The sequence below is a fragment of the Nannospalax galili genome, unplaced genomic scaffold (genome assembly GCF_000622305.1).
Source record: "Nannospalax galili isolate Female #2095 unplaced genomic scaffold, S.galili_v1.0 scaffold185, whole genome shotgun sequence".
Taxonomy (NCBI): Eukaryota; Metazoa; Chordata; class Mammalia; order Rodentia; family Spalacidae; genus Nannospalax; species Nannospalax galili.
Window position 1 is genome coordinate 1550000 of NW_008355474.1, and position 22394 is coordinate 1572393.

General features: G+C 41.1%; 1 protein-coding gene across 2 annotated transcripts in view; it reads right to left on the reverse strand.

Annotated features, from left to right (window-relative positions):
• The window catches only part of Wdr93 (WD repeat domain 93), an 88732-nt gene that overhangs the window by 34096 nt on the left and 32242 nt on the right, over positions 1–22394 (reverse strand). The window contains exons 5-9 of one of the 2 annotated variants that reach the window (XM_017803085.2): positions 16323–16401; positions 13982–14097; positions 11928–11966; positions 5566–5601; positions 2447–2531 (exon numbers count right to left, since the gene is read on the reverse strand). In XM_017803085.2, coding sequence (XP_017658574.1) covers positions 2447–2531; positions 5566–5601; positions 11928–11966; positions 13982–14097; positions 16323–16401 — 355 coding nt within the window. Of the gene's footprint in view, positions 1–2446; positions 2532–5565; positions 5602–11927; positions 11967–13981; positions 14098–16322; positions 16402–21514; positions 21864–22394 lie in introns of those variants that run through there. The other variant, XM_029555975.1, reaches the window with a different exon arrangement.

Sequence of the window (22394 nt, forward strand, 5' to 3'; positions counted from 1 at the left end):
CTCTCCCTTTCTATTTCTCTCCCATTCTCCAGCATGGCTGTGAAGCAGCTTCAAAGCTTCAATGCCTCCCGCAGCTTCTCTTGGGATCGCATTCTCACTTCATTCTCACTTTATCAGTTAATCTCCTGAGAAACTTCTCTAATGCTAATGTCTCCACTTGCCTTCTCTGTGCCCCCTTGCAGGGCTCACTTCTCCTCCCTCTCTCAGTTTACAATGTTACTCCACAGGCCACTACTCAGTGTTCCCTGGAACTTCTAGTACAGGGGCCCATGCCTGCCCCTCCCCTTTTTCTTAACAAAACAGAGTGTTGGACTCCACAAACCTCTAAATGTCCACACTCATCAAGCTGAAATGTCAGAATTAAGGAAGATACTGCTCTAACCTCGGGACTGCTCTTTCTCTGTTCTTCCAAAATATACTCCTGCATCTCTCCACAGATTGAGGACACCTGTGCTCCAGTCATTCTCATCCCCAAACCAACCCTGTACACACCAGGAGATGTGTATGATGTCTTATCCACAGGGACAGAAGGAACCAGAACAAAGAGGTCAGCCACCTTGGCAGTCCTGGTAGGAGTTAGCCTGGTGGCATCAGTCGGCAGCCACAGGACTCATGGCCGAGGCTTGGGACACACGCTGATCTCAACCCAGCATCTTTCTCAAGAAATGGAGGACCTCAGACAGGAGCTCACTTCAACAGTGGAAACTACAGCCCAGTCAATCCAGTTCCTACAACAACAATTATCCTCCCTAGCTGAAGTTGCACTCCAGAACAGGAGAGCCCTGGATCTATTAACTGCAGAAAAAGGGGGAACCTGTATTTTTCTGGGTGAAGAATGCTGTTATTTTATCAACCAATCCGGTAAGGTCGAACATGATATAGAACAACTCAAACAGGTAGCAAAAAATCTTTCACTTAAAAATTCCCAGTACCAACAGTCATCTCAATGGGACATTTTTACAGGACTAACTCCTTGGCTTCTGCCCTTATTGGGCCCTCTGCTTTCTATCACTTTGGTGTTAACCATTGCTCCTTGCCTTGTCAGATATTTTCAGAACCAGATCCGAAAACTAACGCATACTAATTTTAATCAGTTGTTACTTTCCTTCCCTTCACATGTATACAAACACCTGTCAACCATCGAGGATCCTGTTCAGATGCACAGAGAGAGAAACCCTGCTGTCTAGTGGGCCCCTAATCCAGCCTCCCCCCATGTCGACCTTGTCCAGTAGGAAGTAGCAAGATGACAACAGTCCCTCTGCCGACACCTTTCCCTTCCCGAGGGAAAGGTGCCCCGTGCGAAATAAATCTGTGTCCCACTGAGGATTCCATCTGTGCCTCAGTGCCTTCATCCATCCGCGCCGCTCGCTCCCGCCCATTCTCTACCTATCATTTTTGAAGCAGGGTCTCCCTGTAGCCCCAGCTGTCCTGGAACTCACTATGTAGACCAGGCTGGCCTTGAACTCACAGAGATCCTCCTGCCTCTGCCTCCCAAGTGCTGAGACTACAGGCATGCACCACCATGCCCAGCTACTAATATTCTTTTGCAAAAATAAATGGCTATTCTTGGCCCTTTGCATTTCTTTGTTTTGTTTGTTTTGTTTGGGGTTTTTTTTTGAGACAGGATCTCCCTGTAGCCCCAATGAGCCTGGAACTTGCTATGTAGATGAGGCTGGCCTGGATCTCAAAGAGATTCTCCTGCCTCTGTCTCCCAAGGGCTGGGATTAAAGGTGTGCACCACCGGGCCTGGACCTCTTTGTTTTTAATGGCTGCAAACTATCCCTTCATATGGATATATACAGATTTTATCTAACCAGTATGTTGCCCTTGCAAATAATGGTATGTAGCCTATAAATTAAGTAAACATTTTGTTGGTATGTCTTTGAGACCATGTGGCTAACTGCTCTCTTCCCCTTGACCAACTCTTACTTATTCCTCTAAACCTTACCCCAAAGTCTCTTCTTTTGATAAAGCCTTTGTCTATTCCCTGGGCAGAGCTGGTTACTCCCTGTTTTCATGGTCTGCAATGTTCCCATTAATAATGTGTACTTAAAATATCCTCCTGCGACTTCTTTCCATTCTCCTTTGGTAGACCTTCAGCTTCTAGAATTCAGATGTGTCCCTCTGATCTTTATGCCTGGTGCATTATGGGTGCTCAGCAAATGATGATGACTGGCACAGGAGTATGGGAATAAATGCATTCTACCTAGCAATCAGAAATAATGTCTTTTATGATCTTCTAATTCTGCTAACTGAATTCTTGTGATATTTGTGTTCTCTTTTGTTTTTAGGTCCTAAAGCCTATGAGTTAAATTCCTCTTCAGAACTATGAATTTAATTAGCTATTGCTAGTAATAACTGAGAAAGTAGGAAATGTGAAGAAAAACTAACAAGGCAGAAAAATGGAGACGTCAACAGCAAAAGGAATATGAGTATTAGTTCTTACCTGTTATGGGTTTAGGTGGTTTGATCTTCATTATATAAACTGGTAGACTCAGCTTAATATCACTTCTAAAACAAATGTTCAAATCCTAAAATAAGGAAAAGGTACAGCCAATAAACCAACAAAGGAGATGATATGAAATCATTAAGAAAACATCCATTCTTAAAGATGCCAGGAAAAAAGGGAAAAGAAGAAAAAACAAAATGGGCAAATGGAAAGTAAATTGCAAGATAGTAGCTTTAAACTCAAACATGCCAATAATGAAATCAATTGTATATGGTCTAAATACTACCATGAAAAGGCAGAGGCATCATTTCGGACTGCTAAGTGGAATCCATTCATTCTTACATTCCTGTATTATCACCAATATTTGCTGAGTTAAAGTATCAAAACTGGTATATATTAACTCAAAATAACCAAAAGAAAGTTGGGATGGCTATATTAATATACATTAATATACATTAATATATGACTTAGAAGATTTCAGTCAGAACAAAGGCTACTATCAGGGACCAAAAAGTCTGTTAAGTAATGTTAAGATGCATTACATCTTTCCAAATGCATCTAGTAACAAAGCTTCAAAATACACAAAGCAAAAACCCATAACATAAGAGAACAAATAGCTAAATCTACAGTCTTAAGAGTCTCCACTTCCAAAAGATGATAGGATCAAGTATACAGAAATGGGGGTATATAATACAGAAAAGCAGTAAGGATACAGAAGACTTGAATAAGTTGACCACCAACAGCATTTACAGTCTTTTCAAGTGTTTTTAGCAATGTAAATCATATTTAGGGCATAAAACAAGTCTCAATAAATTTGAAAGGATTCTCATCACATGCAGTATGCTTGTGGAATTAAACTAGGAACCAATAAAGGAAGGATATCTGTAATGTTTCTAATGACCACACACTAAATAACTCATTGGTCAAGGGAAAGAAATGAAGACAAATTAAGAATTATTTAGAATTGAATAAAAATGAAAATATGTCAGTATTTAAAGGAAACACCTGAAGCAGTGTGGTCATCCTCAGTATCCATAGGGGGCTGGTTCTGTGGATACTCAAGTCCTTATATATGGTATATCATTTGTCTTTAACTTAAGCACATCTTCCTGTGTACTTTAAATTATCTCTAGGTTACTTATAAAACCCAAACCAATGTAAGCTCTATGAAAGTAGTTGTTATATTTAGGTCTGTTCTTACTCAATACAAATATATTTTTCCCAGTATTTCTGATGGAAGGTTGGTTAAATAGGCAGTTGTGTGATCTGCATATACAAAGGCCAGCCATACCTAGGTTTACAGTGCTATCAGAAAAGAAGAAATATCTTGAATCAATGGTCTGAGCTTTTAATTTAAGAAATTAAAACACTGGGTGTGGTGGTACACACCTGTAATCCCAGCACTTGGGAGGTAAAGGCAGGAGGGCTAGGAATTCAAGGTCAGTCTTGGCTACATAATGAGCTCCAAACCAGCCTGAGCTACATGGCAAGAAAAAACAAACAAGTGGGGCTGGAGAGATGGCTCAGTGGTTAAGAACACTGGTTGTTCTTGTAGAAGACCGGCGTTTGAATCCCAGCACACATGGCAGCTAATAACTGTCTGTAACTCCAGTTCCAGGGGATCCGACAGCCTCTTCTGACCTCCACAGGCACTGCACAACACAGGTGCACTTACCTACATGCAGGCAATACATGCATACACATAAAATAAAAATAATTTAAATTTTTTTAAAGTTTTTAAAGAATTTAAAAAAAAAGAAAAAACAAACAAGCAAACAGGCATCCCAGACAAACAAACAGAACCCAGATGGAAAAATTGAAGTTAGATTTTTGTTCTTTAAAAAATTTTAAACAAATTTTTCAAAAAATTTTGTTCTTGCCAGGCGTGGTGGCGCACACCTTTAATCCTAGCACTTGGGAGGCAGAGGCAGGCAGATCTTTGTGAGTTCGAGACCAGCGTGGTCTACATAGTGAATTCCAGGGCAGCTGGGCTACAAGGAGACCCTGTCTCAAAAAAAGACAAAAACAAATTGTTCTTTTTGAAGAATAAATAAAATGGGCAAACTCTAGAGGAGTTAAGAAAAAAGAAGGCAAAATCACAAATTACCAGTGTCTAGAATAACAGACATGATATCTGTCCTGGTTTGTTTCTTCATTGCTGTGACAAAATACTCTGACCAATACCAACTTGGGGAGGAAAGGGTTTATTCAGCTTACAACTCCCAGGTCGCAGTTCATCAGGGAACCCAAGGTGGGAACTCAGGGCAGGAACCTGGAAGCAGGAGCTGGAGCACAGGCCATGGAGGAATGCTGCTTACAGGCTTGCTCCCTTGGCCCTTGCTCAGCCTGCTTTCTTATGCAACACAGGCCCACCTGCCCAGGGGTGGCACCACCCACAGTGAGCTGGGCCCTCCCACATCACTCATCAAGAAGATGCCCCTCAGACATGGCCACAGGCCAGTCCAATAGAGGCAATTCTCCGATTGAGCTCCTTCAACCCAGGCATGTCAAGTTGACACTAAAGCTATCCAGCACAATATCACAGTGGATTTCACAGATATTGAGTGGAGAACAAGGGAGTCGTGTAAATACTAGAAGACATTAAACTTTTCAATTTAGATAAGATAGACAAATTTCTTAAGAGATAAAATAGAAAACCTTTCTCAAAAAGAAACAGGTAGGAGTCTAGTACCCATAGCTTTGGCATATAATAAATTTTCTGTATTCTTTATCATGCTAAAAAGAAAAAGATGGCCCTTTATCTAATAAAGAAACAAATTTGTAATTCTACAAAGAAAACTCCACAGCAAAATGATCTTGTTAGTAAATGCTATTTAGCATTTTAGGAAGAATGAGGATAACTCTACACAAATTCTTCCAGGAAATAGAAGAGGCAGACAGCACTCCCCAACTTATTTCATGAGGCTAGAAATTCCTGATAGCCACATCATAGATGTTCCAAGAAAAAAACTATACATAGCTCTCATGAATGCAGATGAAAAAAATTCAAACAAAATATTAGCAAACTGGAATCAGCAAGTAAGATCTGTGAAGAGTTTACTTTAAAGACAGAATGGCACAGAGCTGTGGGTATAGCTCAGTCACAATATATTTACCTGGTATATGGAAGGGCCTGGACTTGATCCCCAAGTCTTTAAAAAAAGGCACAAATAAATAAAAGCATGACAAACAAGAAAAAGAAATGAGACAAATAATGCATTACAAAGGAAACATATTTACATGCATATCCTAATAAATTATAAGATCTAAATAAAATGAATAATCACTGAAATTGGCTCAAAACATTAAAAAATGGACTAATCATCACAGAATTGAAAATACAATAAAAATTTTTGCTGTTAAGACCTCAAGACTTACTCAGATGTAGGAGAGAAAAGATACATAATTTACTTAACAAGTCTAACATATACTGACACTAAAAGGTTGAACAGAAAACCACTCAACAAACCCCCACAAAACTATAAGCCAAACTCATATTTAAACTTGAAATTACCTGTGAACCTAGCATATGTGTAGAATTCAACACTAAAAATAAATGAGACCCTGCTCTTTACCACATGTATGAGCCTAGGGGACAGTATGCCAAATGAAGAAAGTCAGGTACAGAAAGAAAAATGGGTGACATATTAGTCAGATTTTTGTCACTGTAAGGAAATACCTGAGACAAACTACCTATGAAGAAAAGAGGTTTATCTACCTCACAGTTTTGGAGGCCTAAAATTCAAACAGCACAGCATAGGCTCCGTGGCAGGGCTTATCTCTTGGCTACATCACCACCTGGCATGAGCATGTCCAGAAGCAAGGAAGTAATATCTTGCACCAGAGAGTAAAGGAAGGGCCTGGCTTGTTCCCTCTTTTTTGTTGTTTGTTTGTTTTTTGATAAGGTCTCAATGTGTAGTCCTGGAATTCCTTATGTAGCCCAGGGCTGGCCTCAAATTCATAGAGCTCTGCCTGCCTCTGCTGAGTGCTGGGATTAAAGGTGTGTGGCCACCACTTGTGACACAACCTCTTGCTCTTGCTTATGAGGACTCAAGGGACATAGCATAAGAGCTACCTGAACTGGAATGAATAAAGACCTCCCATGAGGCACCCTCTCTTAAAGGTTCCATAGCACTTTCCAATATTGCTAGTCTGGAACCAAACCTCCAGTTACAGAGGACTCCTGGGAGACTTTCAAACTACAACCAAACCATAACAGAATCTCAATTTTTAAAAATTTGTATTTATTATTTTTATTTTTTATGTGTATGAGTGTTATGCCTGCATCTTTAAAAAAGAAAACCAAATATACAGCGATGGAAAACAAAACAGTAGTTACCATGGCACAGGAGTGGGAGGAAAGGGGGAGCTACTGGTCAGAGAATATAAACCAGCCGATGTGCAGGATGACCAGTCTGAACATTAATGCACATGAGGCTACTAGTAATAAAACTCTGCTGCATAAGCAATTCATGATAAATGAAAGTTTAGCTGCTCTTGTCACAAGGCAGCAAGGATGGCTGTGAGATGATGGATATGCTCATTTGCATCACTACAGTAACTGCTTAAAAAAACCACTAAGTATCCACAGCATCATGCTACACCTTAAATATGCACAGAAAAACTTTGATAAAAAGTCAGTATCCATAAGCTAGGCGTGTTGGCACATGCCTTTAGTCCCAGCACTCGGGAGGCAGAGGCAGGCGGATCTCTGTGAGTTCAAGGCCAGCCTGGTCTACATAGTGAGTTCCAGGACAGCTGGGGCTACAGGGAGACCCTATCTCAAAAAGACCAAAAAAAAAAAAAAAGTCAGTATCTATTCTTTTTTTAACTCTGTTTTGGTTTTGTTCTGTTTTTTGAGACAGGATCTCCCTGTAGTCCCAGCTGCCCTGAAACTCGCTATGTAGACCAGGGTAGCTTTGATCTCACAAGAGATCCACCTGCCTCTGCCTCCTGAATTCTGGGATTAAAGGTACACATCACCATGTTGGGCTCAATATTTATTCTTGATTTTTTTTTTTTTTAGGTAGGGTCTCCCTAGTCCTAGCCCACCTGGAACTCAGCATGTAGACCAGGCTGGCCTTAGACCTTCCTGCCCCTGCCTCCTGAGTCAGATAAAAGGTCTGTGCCACTGCTCCCAGTATTCATTCTTGATTTAAATAAAACAAAACTCTTAGCAAACTAAGGCTAAATGGACACATACTATTGGCTATCTACCACTATTCTTCAACATTTTATTAGAGAAATGTAATAAGGCAAGATCAATATATAGGAGGGATAAATACTTGAAAGAGAAAAGGTTGTCAGGATTTATAGTTATGGTTATCTGTCCAGAAAATTCAGAATTACTAATTGGTAAACCATGAGAACAAATAATAGAGTTCAGTAAAGAGGCCAATAGTGCCAGGATGGGGGTGGGTGGGTGGAGAACAAGGTGCTCATGGCACAAAATCTGTGGAGGCACTCATCCAATTTTGCACCTGTGTGACCCTAAGAGGAGCTCTTGTAGATTTTTTTTTTCTTTTTTGGTCTGTTTAAGACAGGATCTCCCTGTAGCCCCAGCTGTCCTGGAACTCACTATGTAGACCAGGCTGGCCTTGAACTCACAGGGATCTGCCTGCCTCTGCTTCCCAAGTGCTGGGATTAAAGGCATGTACCACCACGCCCAGCCCTCTTGTAGATGTTTTAAAATGTGTGTGTGTGTGTGTGTGTGTGTGTGTGTGTGTCTGTGTCTGTGTGGGGTATATACACATGGATGCAGTTTTCTACAGAGGGCAGAAGAAGGCATCAGATCTCCTGGAGCTGAAGTTACAGGCAGTTGTGAGCTGCCATGTGGGTGGGTGCTGGGAAATGAACTTAGGTCTTATGCAAGAGTACCAAGTGCTCTTAACCACTGAGCCATCTCTCTAGCCCTCTTCGCCTGCCCCACAAGAGTTACCTATTTAGATATTGTATCCTCATTCTAATCAACATACAAAAATCAGCAAGTTATATATGAACCAATATGGTGGACATTTGTCATCCTTTTGACTACCCAGCACTAAATACTTCTGTCTTGAGGAGACCCTCCATTGTTTAAGTCTTAAAGAATATATTGTTTGCTGCAGGGACTAGATTCTTCTTCCTGCCTCTTGAGGGTTAGTGTTGGCACATAGTATCTAAGAGATTCAACAAGTTTCATATTCCTGCCCATACTGACACCCAGAAAGAGAAGCCATTCATGGTAGAGTGTCCATATCAAGAGTTTAGTGGCCCCATCAGTATGGGAAGCCCAGCACAGCTAGGGGGGCTCCAACTCATGAGGATGGTAATGCTCAGCAGTGGTAGGAGTAGTGCAGTGTTTTCAGTCTACTGTCCCTTTTCTCTTGTTAATGAAGTTTTCTCTTGTTAATCAAGTTTCAGAAAACTTGATGCCCTTACAATTTCTTTGCTACCACCCTGAACCTGGTGAATACTAATAATACCATGGACTTGCGAATTAGTTAATTTTCTATTACTTTAACAAAATACCTGAGACAATAAACTTACAAAGAGAGATTGTTTATTTTGTCCTATAGCTTTGGAAGCTTGAGTCTGTGACTGATTGGGATTTTGCTTTGGGCCTGTGTTGGCATATCACTGTAAGAGCATGTGACAGAGCAAAGCTGTTCACCTCATGGCCAGGAATGAATGTGGAAGATGAAGGGGCTAGAGTCCCTCAAACGCATGTCCCCAGTAACCAAAGAGCTCCTACTAGGCCCAACCTTTTCACATTTCTACCACTTCCCATTAGTGCCAGGCCTTTAACATGTGGCCTTAGTGGGCATTTAAGATTCAGACTATAACCTGGATATGGTGGCATATGCCTAAATCCAAGTACTTGAGAAGCTGAGTGAGAAAGATAGTGAGGTTGAGGCCAGACCTTGTCTTAAAACAAAACACATGTATCCTTGAGAGACTAAGCTCAGGCATACAAAGAGGAATATACAAAGATTTTAACGATATTGTATAAAAGCCCCAAATTGGGAACAACCTCAATATCATCTATAGACTAGAGCCATATAAACCTCAATGTATCAATAATATGGATTGGAATCTAGCAGGTCAAAAGAACAAGACCAGGGACTGGAGAGATGGCTCAGTGGTTAAGAACACTGGTTGTTCTTGCAGAAGACCCGGGTTCCAATCCCAGCACCCACATGGCAGCTAACAATTGTCCGTAACTCCAGTCCCAGGGGATCTGACAGCCTCTTCTGTCCTCCTCAGGCATTGCATGACATGGGTGCACTTACCTACATGCAGGTAATACACGCATACACATAAAATAATAATAATAAATAAAATTTAAAAAAGAACAAGACCAGTTTATTTAACATTGAAAATCATCTCCTCTTCCTCTCCCTCCCCCTTCCTCCTCCCCTTTCCCCTCCCTCCTGCTCCCCTCCTCCACCTCCTCTTTCTCCTCCTCCTCCCTCTTCTTCTTTGATGAGACACAGTCTCATGTAGCCCAGGCTAGACTTAAACTTATAGCCAAGGATGTTCTTGACTCCTGATCCTCCTACCTCTACTTCTCAAATGCTTTATAGGCATACACCACTATGGTGTTGGGCTGAATTATCTAACTTTTCCAAGAGTGATGCTATCACATGTTATTTGTGCAGCTTGAAAAAAAATGTAACTTAAAAAGGAAAAGGAAGGACTCTAGCAAGAGACTTCCACTTCAGATATCCATGGCTACTCTGCTGAGCTCCCAAGCCCAGGAGAGCTAAACCTCAGGAAAAGGGCATCCTCCATGGCTCCAAAAGACAGGAAGTCTGCTCAATCCCCAAAGGCATTCCAAGAGGAAAATGACCCCCATAGGTCACTTGTTTTGGTGGACTACACTTTATTTTGGCAAGGGCAAAGCCAGGTTTCATGGAGCGCTTTTGAAGGAAAAGAACAAAACAAGGCATGGTGGAACATGCTTGTAATTTAACCCCAGCACTGGGGAGTTAGAAGCAGGAGGACTGCTAGTTCAAGGCCAGTGTAAGTTACATGGTAACCCTGTTTCAAACAAACACTCATAAAATTATGAACACAAAAATGCCAATGGTCATTCTAGTAACACTCAATATGAGTGAAATTACAGCAGAGGAAAGTTAGAGTTAACACAGTGGCTTTGAGTGACTATGATTAAAATATGTTATTTTTGCAATAAAAAAATTATTTACCAGGTATGGTGGCACACGCCTCTAAGTCTCAGCACTTGGGAGGCAGAGGCAGGAGGATCTCTGTGAGTTCAAGGCCAGCCTGGTCTACGTAGTGGGTTCCAGGCCAGCTGGAGCTACAGGGAGACACTGTCTCAAAAAGACCAGAAAAGATTTTATTTTATGTGTATGAGTGTTTTGCCTGCATGTATGTAAGTACACCATGTCATACAATGCCCACAGAGGTCCCCTGGTACTGGAGTTAAGGACAGTTGTTAGCTTCAATGTGGGTGGGAACCAAACTCTGGTCCTCTACATGAGCAGTTAGGACTCTTAACTGCAAGCCATCTCTCAAGTCCCTAAAATTATTTTTATTTTGTTTTCTGTTTTTTTTTTTTTTTTTTTTTTTTTTTTTTTTTTTTTTTAAGACAGCGTCTCCCTTTAGCTCCAGCTGGCCTGGAACTCACTATGTAGACCAGGATGGCCTCAGTCTCATATAGATCTATTTGCCTCTGTGATTAAAGACCTGTGCCACCATGCCCAGATTATTTTTGCAATGTTTATAAAAATAAAAGACAAGGTAACTATATTGCTTAGACCCTCTGTCAGGGCCTTGGAAGGTGCTGTGCAAGTAGGGGACCTGAAACTTAAGGTCCCTTAGCTTTAGGTAAACCCACCTCTAGGCAAATGATTTGAGGCCATTTTCAATGGCTATAAGATACATGATTAAGATACAGAAAATCTGAAAGTAGGGTCCTGGTAGACATTTTATTAGTGTAACTGATAATTATGGTATTTTTCTTTCTTTTTTTTTTAATGGAAAACTATTATAATGGCCATTTTTATTTTAGAATTGGAATTCTACAGATTTGGGTGAAAATACATTCTTTTTTCTTCCATGAATGACATTGGATAGTAACTAAGGAAAAGTTTCTCAAGTAACAAAAACACAAAAGGCAACGCAAAATGCTCCAAAGGCAACATAGTAACAGTAATGTTCTTGAACCATAGTTGCTCCTTATATCAAAAAATTATTATTATAAGATTGTATAGACTCAAGTCTTCCTTCAAACATGACGCTATCAAGAATCTTTAAAATATAACTTAAGTATTGGGTGTGGTGGTACATGACTTTAATCCCAGCACTCAGGAAGTAGACGCAGGAGGATCTCTGTGAGTTCAAGGCCAGCATGGTCTACAGAGTCAGTTCAGGACCACTGGGACTACAGGGAGACCCTGTCTCAGAAAGGCCAAAATAAATAAACAAATAAAATATAACTAAGTCTCCCTGGAGACTATCTAAAGTTCCTTACCATTTCTAGATTTTCTGGAATAGTAGCATCAAGAGCGTTCTGAGGAGGAAAAAAAGAGAAATTAATTCATCGTATGTTTGATATGTGTCCTTCCTTTACCTGCTGTTTTCTAGGATGCTTCTTCTTCCCCTGACCTGTTTCTTTCTGAGAAGAGAATTCATAAAGTAGACATGGAAGGCCAACACTTGGGTAGTAGTCCCCTAACCTGCCCTTCAAGACATGAGCTCTATTCTTCAAGACCTTAAAATGTAGCCAGAGAAAGAACACTGACTAACAGTGGGGGAGAATACAGATGGGTAGCAGTGAGCAGATCAATTAGGACACCATTACAAAAATATAACTCCAAGCATGGCACATGCCTTTAATGCCAGCACTTGGGAGGCAGAGGCAGGCAGAGCTCTGTGAGTTCAAGGCCAGCCTGGTCTACACAGCAAGTTCCAGGCCAGCTGAGGCTATAGGGAGACCCTTTCTGAAAAAGGGCACACACACACACACACACACATCAAACTTGAAAAGGGTATTTCTTTTATATTTTAAATTGACACATTCATGGAATACCATGTGATATTCCTGTACATGAATACACTGTGCTCATGAAGTGAATATATCTGATTGGGGAAATATGATGATATTGACTATTTACATCTAAGTAAGTCTTATGGAATCTATAGTAAAGAACTACCACGGTTACAGGTTGATTCTCAGTGTATGAAAAACAAGTGAAGCTAGGAGTAAGGGTATATGCCTAGAATCCCAGCACTTGGGAGACTGAGGCAGGAGGATCTGGAGCTCAGGTCAGCCCATAGGACATACCACAAGACCTTGTCTCAAACACACACACACACACACACACACACACACACACACAAATGGTGAATTACAAGGAGAGAATACTCTTAGTCCAGTGTGCTCTTCCTACTTGGTTATAAATTAGGCCATCAAAACATATATTAGTTAGGAACTGACTGTGACATATGGAACTGGTTAACATAATGGCTGTGCTAGCTCTCCAGCCTGAAATTGGCTGATTTAAAATAAGCAGAAGGGGGTAGAGAGATGGTGCAGTAGTTAAGAGCACTGGCTGTTCCTGCAGAGTACCCAGGTTCGATTCCCAGTACCCACATGGTGGCTAACAACCATCTGTAACTCCAGTTCCAGGGGATCCAACACCCTCTTCTGACCTCCTCAGGCATTGTACCACACAGATGCACTTACATATATGCAGGCAATACACTCATACACATAAAATAAAAATAATAAAAGAGATGTTCAATTAATAATAGTTGGTGGTTGAAAAAAAACAATATTAAGTGCACATTGTATAAACAAGTGAAAAAAAATCAATCTTTACTGAGGAGTTATATCTTGAAGACATGGCCAAAGGCTCAGGCACCATACCATTAAACTGGATGTTAGAGTGACTACCTACTAAGAAAAACAAATAGAATATACATATTCCTGTATATTAAAAACATCCCCTTTATAACGCAGTCTTGGAAATTCAGTGGAATTCAAAGCATGAAAAGATTGTTTCAGATCAGGCTGGGGTGGGACAGTTACCTATGGAGCAGGAATCAGAACAAAAGATCTTCCCTGGGTATGGCTCCGGGAGGGATAACTCCCAGACAAGAGAGATACTAAACTTCCAGTTACTTAAGACATCTCTACTTGTTTTGTTTTGTTTTCATTTGATGTGTATGAGTGTTTTGTCTGCACAGGTGTTCCACATGTGCACAATGCCCATGGAAACCAGAAGAAGGTGTTGGATTTTCCCTGGAACTGGAGTTAAGGATGGTCATTAGCTCATGTGAGTGCTGAGAACTGAACCTGGATCTCTACAAGAGCAGCAAGAGTTCTTAACTGCTAAGCCATCCCTCCCTACTTAATATTTTATCCAAAGTAAATCAATTTTGGAAACATAGGCCACTGTCCCCATTATCTTCTCTTAATGCCTCCAAGTGGCTTCACTGGTCCTGAAATTTCACAGAGAATTCAGATTAAATGTGGGCTAAGGATGGAAAGAAATATACTGGTTAAAAGAAGATGTTTCCTACCTGTTGCAGCTGTTTGACTTTTTTCTTTGCATTTAGACCAAACTGAGGGTGCTCCACTTCCTTGAGCCAAGTTTCCTTGGGCAATTTATACACTTCCAGCCAAACATCCCCACCTCCTGCATTGGAAAACCAAACAAGCATTCAGTAACTACTAGCAGGTGACAAGTTTCTGCTGAAGAATGGCCTGTCTTCTCAGAACTATGGGCAGAAGACACAGCTCCTCTGCAGTAAGCACCCAGGAAAGAGTGACATGGACAAAGTGAAGGGGATGTTGTTTAGCAATGGTTACTGCAAGCCCTCATTTACCAAGTAACTTGCATACAAGAGTAGTCCCCTCACACCATCACTACCTAATGGAATCAGGGACTTCTCACACAACACTGATACAACTGTGTTTTTAATCAAATTGTCTTCTTTGCTAAGTTCCCATGCTTTCTATGTCACAGTCAGTTCTACTGACATTTTGCCCAAGAGCTGTGCCTGTCTCAGGAAGAAGGTGGCATAGTAAAAGAGGCTTAGGTCAAAGGAAGGGTTGGAATTGGGACAGGCTCCAAAGAATTCTTCTGATCAGTTATTTGAGGAGATAATGACCTATGGGAAGACAGTGAGACCTTATCTCACCATAGAAACAGGCTCAGCTTCTGTTCCAAATACTGACCAGGTTGGGAAAGATGGCTCTCCCATGGAATGAGATGCTGCCTAAGTGTTCCATTAAAAACATAGTCATCTGGACACTTTAATTTCACACTTCTAGCTTCTAGAACCACAAGGGAATAAGTGTCTATTATTCTAAGCTACTAACTTTGTGGCACTCCATTATGGCCACCCTAGAATATGAAGACAGATGCTATAAACATATCCTTCATATAAAAGCACTATAAAATATAGATCTTCCTCAAACATTTAACATTTGAGGGCCCTTTGGAAAAAGATATAAATAGAGGACCATATATAACATGTCTAAATATTTAAAAGCTAAAAATCAAAATACCAAACATTTGAATAAAATGTCTTCTTAAAACAGGAATAACTGCAGCTGGCAAGATGGGATAACAGATACTAAGATTGGTGGATAAAACTTCAAGAAGAACTAGGAGAGTTATAATTTCTGAAAGTAGCTCCCCCAAATGTTTACTAATTACAGTTGTGACTTTTTTGTAAGTGTGTATTGCCTGCATGTAGGTAAGTGCACCCATGTCATGCAATACCCATGGAGGTCAGAAGAGGCTGTTGGATCCCCTGGGACTGGAGTTATGGACAGTTGTTAGCTGCCATGTGGGTGCTGGGATTTGAACCTGGGTCTTCTGCAAGAACAACCAGTGTTCTTAACCACTGAGCCATCTCTCCAGCCCCACAATAGTGGCTTTAAGATATGTCCAAATATTCTTTGATTCTCCTACCTCCAGAAGGTACCTAAACTCACCTCCCCCGAGTGTTGTCTGAACTTAGTGACTTGCTTCTTAACAAAAGGCTGAAAGGAGGCCAGGCATGGTGGTGTACACCTTTAATCCCAGCACACAAGAGGCAGAGTCAGGTGGATTTCTGTGAGTCCAAGGCCAGCCTGCACTACATAGTGATAATCTGTCTCAAAAATAAATCACAACAAAATAAAGTACAGAAAGGAAAAAAACTAAGGCAGTCATAGTGGTGAGGACCTATAGTGACAAATGCTCAGGAGGCCAAAGCAGGAGGATTGCTTAAGCCCAGGAGTTTGGGGCCAGTCTGGAGGAACCTAGAAGACCTGATTTTAACCAACTCATTTAAGTTAATATCAGTAGAAGTGAGTCAACCTGCGGTTATACTGTTCTTGACATGATGCCCCGAGAAGAACACTTCAATCCTGTGTTATCTTCCACCCAAATCCCTAGATCCTGGTGAATGGAGAGGCATTCCACAAGATATCTAGCTAGTTCTGCAAAATGTCCAGGTAATAAGAACCAAGTAATGGCCAAGAAGCTGTCACAAGCATAGACTAAGGTTGTCACATGACTAATGCAAGAGGCAAAAAATTATATTAGCAGGAAAAATGATGAAATTAGAGAAATCTGCATAAAAAATAAAAATAATAAAATAATTTAAAAAAACAAAGGCAAGGAGTAATCTTTAGAGAAACAATTTATTTTGTTTGTTTGTTTGTTTGTTTGTTTTTAGAGACAGGGTCTCACTGTGTAGCCTCAAACTCATTATCCTCCTACCTCATCCTCCCAAGTGCAAGGATTACAGGTATGTACTACTACACCTAGCTAAATCTAGAATGATTTATAAATAAAAGATCTACAGTAAAAGTCATTTGGAAGAGATGCAGATCTGAGCCTTCCTCATGGCCTTTGAGTGGCCTTGCCTTGGAGGAGGAAGGCTGCAAAGTCCCCACTTTGAGAGATTTCCATCTTTACACAGGTGCTTTGCTTGCTGGTATCATCCTGAAAAGAAGAGAGATGTAGGTAGAGTTAAGTACAGTCTGTGAACTAGGAAGAGTATAAGTCAGGGACTCTTGTGTTCACACAAGTACAGAGGTCCTTGGGAAGTGTGAGATATCGTGAGATGCTTCACACCACTTCCCATCTCTGTACAGGAATTGGACATGATGGCATGTAAAGAGATGGAACTTGCTTCACATTTTGCTCCTAGTAAGTCATTGTCCTAGTTTGCTTTCTGTTGTGATAAACACCACGAGCAAAAGCAACTTGGAGAGTGCATTAATCACTTTTCTGTTGCTGTGATAAAAACATTATGACCAAAGCAACTTATAGAAGAATGTATTTAGACTTGTGGTTTCAGAGGCATGAGAGCCCATCATGGTAGGGGAGGCATGGCAGGAGGAAGCAGGAGCAGAAAGCTGAGAGCTCACATCTTCAAGCACTCTCAGGAAGCAGGAAGAGTGAGCAAGCTGGAAGTGGGCCCAAGCTATGAATTTGAAAAGCCTGACCCCAGTGACACGCTTCCTCCAGCAAGGCAATACCTCCTACCCCTCCACAAACAGCACTACCAACTGAAGCAAAGTATTCAAATACATGAGCTTACAGGGGACATTTCTCATTCAAACCACAAGGAGAAAAGGGTTATTTCATCCTATAGGTTACAGTCCATCATTGAGGGAAGTCAGGGCAGGAACTCAAGCAGGAACAAAGGCAGGAACCATGAGGGAACACTGCCTGGATTTGTTCCCAGGCTCATATTCAGCTACATTTCTTATACAGCCCAGGCCCATGTGGGGGGAGATGGCACTACCCATAGTGTGGTGGGCCCTCTTACGTCAATCAGCATAAAGAAAATGTTCCCTACTGGGAATGGTGGCACAGCCCTTTAGTCCCAGCTCTTGGGAGGCAGAGGCGGCAGATCTGTGAGTTCGAGGCCAGCCTGGTCTACTTAGTACATTCTAGGCTAGCTGGGGCTACAGGGAGACCCTATCTCAAAAAAAGACAAAGAAAAGAAAGAAGGAAGGAAGGAAAAAAGAAAAAGAAAAAGAAAGAAAAAAAGAAAGAAAAAGAAAAGAAAAGAAAATGCTCCCCACAGGCTAATCAAATGAGGAAATCCCTCAAGTGAGGTTCACTCTTCTCATGTGTGTCAAGTTGACAACCAAGATTAGACATCACAGTCATGAAATGCTCTCAGATCTGGTTTGCAAACCTTAAAGTCTGTGCTGTACTCAATTATCCAATTGTGTCAAAATGAGTTTTATATGACCCTGAAAACTCTTGTGGTGTTGGACAAAAAGCTTTATGTAGACTATATTAGAGGCTGGATATAACCCTAGAAAAAAAGCTACTCAGATTTGGAGCCAGTTAAGAGAAGCTCCACAGTATGGTTATGCTATACCTTTAAGGAGCGTAAAGACTACTAGCAAAGTAAGGTGGCTAGACTAGTTATATAATAAGCTCCTAAATCTGCTTAAAGGGAACTATTATGGCTCAGCAGTTAAGAGCACTGACTGCTCTTGCAGAGGACCTGGGTTCAATTCCCAGCACCCACATGGCGGCTACAAATCGTCCTTAATGCCAGTTCCAGGGAAATCCAAAGCCCTCTTCTGACCTCTGCAGTATTGCACAACATGGGTGAACTCACATACATGCAGGCAATACACTCATACACATAAAATAAAAAATTATAAATAGGGCTGGAGAGTTGACCCAGTGGTTAAGAGCACTGACTGCTCTTACAGTGGACCGGGGTTTGATTCCCAGCACCCACATGGCGGCTATGAACCATCCTTAACTCCAGTTCCAGGGAAATCTGAAGCCCTCTTCTGACCTCCGAGGCACTGCATGACGCGGGCGCACTCACATACATGCAGGCAATGCACTCATACACATAAAATTAAAAAATTATTAAAAAAAATTATAAATAAAATATTTTTAAAAACAACAAAAAACATTTTTTATTTATATATCTTAACATCTATCAAATTGCCATAGAAATTTTTAAATATGCAAAAAGATAGAAAATTACATAATCAGTTCCTCATACATCATGATGTTCCATTGTGCCATTACAGTACTCCACTACGCCATAGCATAGCTCAATTTTGGCATCATAGGGCAGCATTTTGTTACGTCAAAATGATACACTGTACCAATACAATGCTCCATGGTGCCACCACAATGATGCACTGTGATGCCAAATTCTCCATTTTGCAGTCTTAATGTTTCCCTATGATGTGGCAATACTTCATTGTGCCACCATGATGCTGTATTTTGACAAGATAATGCTCCATTGTGCCACACCAATATTGTAATGTGCCATCACAATGGTGCATTTAGACCTTACAATACTTCACTATGTCATCACAATACACAATTTTGCCATTACAATGCTGCATTGTGACATTGCAATGCTTCAAATTGACATCACATTACTCAATTGTGTGTCACAATGTTGTATTAGATCATGACAATTTTCAACTGTGCCATCAAAATGTTGCACAGTAGCATCACAATGCTCCATTGTGACATCACTATCCTGCATGGTAATATAACCATACTCCATTGTTCCATCATAATACTGAATTGTAGCCAGGCTGGTGGTGCACACCTTTAGTCCTAGTCCTTGGGCAGCAGAGGCAGGTGGATCTCTATAAGACTGAAGCCAGCCTGGTGTACATAGTGAGTTCCAGGTGGGTTGGGACTAGAGAGATCCTGTGAAAACAAACAAACAAACAAAAAAACAAAAACAAGCAATAATGCATTGTGACTGCACAAACCTCAATTTTGCCAATACAATGCAGCATTGTGACATCAAAGGTCCACTGTGACAGGAAGTTTCAATGTGTTATCATAATGATACTTTGTGACACCACACTGTGACATTGTGACATCACACTGTGACATTGTAACATCATACTGTGACACTGTGATATCACAAAATGCACTGTAACATTATATTGCAACACTGTGACATCACAATGCCAGTTTTAATACTTCCCAAATTCAACAAATTGCTAATTTTAAATTTAAAATATTAGTTCCTGGGGACTGGAGGGATGGCTCATGCACAGGATCCAGGTTAGGTTCCCAGGACCTACATGGTGGCTAACAACTGTCCAGAACTCCAGTTCCAGGGATCTGATGCCCTCTTCTCGCCTCTGTGGGCATTGCATGCATGGGTGCATTTACATACATGCAGGCAAAACATTCATACACATAAAATAAAAATAAATGATTCAAAAAAATTAATTCATGAATAGCAGCTAATATCTAGTCTGTTTTCCAGTTTCCTTGATTGTTTTCACAATTGGTGTGTTCAGATTACAAAATAAACTAATCACATCTAGAGGCTCATACTAGCTAGTTTTCTAATGTTTTAAGGTTGATAATTGAAAACGGGCATTATCATCCTGACTTATCACCAATAAAGTTCCCGTCAGTCACTGGTGGTCATTGCCTAGACCACCACTCATCAAAATGGCTACAAAATCAAGAGCTCAATTCTAGCTAACACTCATTCTTCATTTATCTCTCTTTTTTAAAGCCCATTGAGTCCAGGAGCTGGAGATGGCTCAGTGATTAAGAGCACTGGCTGCTCTTGCAAAGAACCTGGGTCCGATTCCCAGCACCTACATGGCAACTAACAACTGTCTGTAACTCCAGTTCCAGGGGATCTGACAGTCTCTTCTGTCCTCTGCGGGCATTGCACGACATAGGTGCACTTACCTACATGCAGGCAATACTCGCATACACATAAAATACAAATAATAAATTTTTTAAAAATCTGCCCTTATGGCTAGAGAAATAGCTCAGCAGTTAAGAGCACTTGCTGCTCTTGCAAAGAACCCAGGTTCAGCTAAAAGTCATAATGTCCTTGGGCCTGTTAGCAAAGAACCCAGGTTCGGTTCCCAACACCCACATGGCAGCTCACAAGTATCTGTAACCCCAGTTCCAGGGGATCTGATTCTCTCTTCTGGCCTCCTTGGGCACCAGGCATGCATGTGGTACACATATAAACACATAGGTAAAACATACACATAATAAGAGGTTAAAAAAAGAAATTCCTCAACTATTTCTTTAAAATCTGCCCTTAGAAGATAGTATTTCTGACAACTCACTAATTAAAAAATACTGAGAAGTATGGTCTTTTGCAATGTGACAGCAAGTCTTTTGGGGGGAGAGATCAGAGAGAATGGTAAAGGCTCTCTGACTTCCTTGAACAACTTCTCTTTTTAAAATTTATTTTTATGTGTATGAGTGTTATTATGCCTGCATATATGTAAGTGCACCCAAGTCCTGCAATGCCTGCAGATGACAGAAGAGGGTATTAGATTCCCTGGAACTGTACGTACAGGCAGTTGTTAGCTGCCAAGGGGTGCTGGGATTCAAACCCAGGTTCTCTGCAAAAGCAGCCAGTTAGTTCTCTGAACCACTAAGTCATCTCTTCAGGCCCCAATTTCTCTTTCTGAACCTTGACATTGTTTCACTGTACCAATCCGGATGATCCATGAAGGCCTATTTCTGATAAGCTTTCTTCATCCCATCCTGAGGTATTCTTGACTACTCTCAGAATCTTCTAATAATCTTCCTTCTTCCTATTCTTCAATTCTAGTTGTGCTTTTTTTTTGGGTTTTTTTTTTTTTGAGAGAGGGTCTCCCTGTAGTCCCAGCTGTCCTGGAACTCACTATGTAGACCAGGCTGGCCTTGAAATCACAGAGATCCACCTGCCTTTGCCTCCCGAGCGCTGGGATTAAAGGTGTACGCCACTTAGGAGTTGTGTTTGTTTCTTTGTCCATCTGATGTACTTCATAGCTCCACACTGCTTTTTCACACTGTTCTATGTCCATGTAACACTGCTGTTCTCATCTAGGCTTTATGTGCCATTAAGGTTCACTTGGGTGTCAGGGTGATCTGGCTACAACATTTGTCATCCCTTTGATCGACAGTGTTGAGCTTCCCTGTTCTACTGCATTATCTAATTTCCTAGGCTTAGAAGTACTCATATCCCAATCACAGTAGAGTTTAGCATTTGCTTTTATAGTGTTAAGGTCTGTCCCCAAGGCTTCTGCGTTCAGCTCAAAAACTAGTTTGCAATCTCCTTCTATAACTGCATTTATTCCCATTTTTGTTCATTGGTTTGTTTTGCTTTATGGACTTTGGCATTTCTATAAGCAACACAAGCCTTTCTCCTGGTCAGGAGCCATCCTGAGAACTACTTCAAGAACCCGAACTGCCTTCTCCATACAATCTTCATAATAAAGGCAAAGGCCTGGTAACATCACATTACTAGTATTCATTCATAAAATGTCCCTGGCCATAGATTCTGCTTCTGGATATTGGTCTAACCTTGCTGAACACTGTACTTTGTCTGAGGATTTTGAAGGGATGACAGGCAGAGGCAGGCAAATTCTGGGTGGGTCCATGTAGAAAATGACCTTCCAGATGCATTTCAAAATCTGTTTCTAGGAACAATAAGATGGGTCAGATGGTAAGGCTCTTGCTGTGCAAGTCTGAAGACCTAAGTTCATCCCTGTATTCCACAGTAGAAGAGAACTGATTCCTGAATATTGTCCTTTGGTCTCCACATGTCCGAGGTGGCACATATGCCCCCTGCCCCCGCTCTGCACTAAAAAAATCCATTTCTGTTATTTTCTCATTCCATGACTGCATTAGCATCCTTTTATTTACTTATTTTAAATTAATGTGTATGTGTCTATAAGAGTGTGCCATGTTGGTGTGGGTGCCCAAGGAGACCAGAAGTCAGCATTGGATACTGTCTTAGTTTGTTCTTCATTGCTGTGACAAAATACTCTGACCAATACCAACTTGGGGAGGAAAGGGTTTATTCAGCTCACAACTCCCAGGTCGCAGTTCATCAGGGGGCCCAAGGTAGGAACCTGGAAGCAGGAGCTGGAGCACAGGCCATGGAGGAATGCTGCTTACTGGCTTGCTCCCTTGGCCCCTGCTCAGCCTGCTTTCTTATGCAACACAGG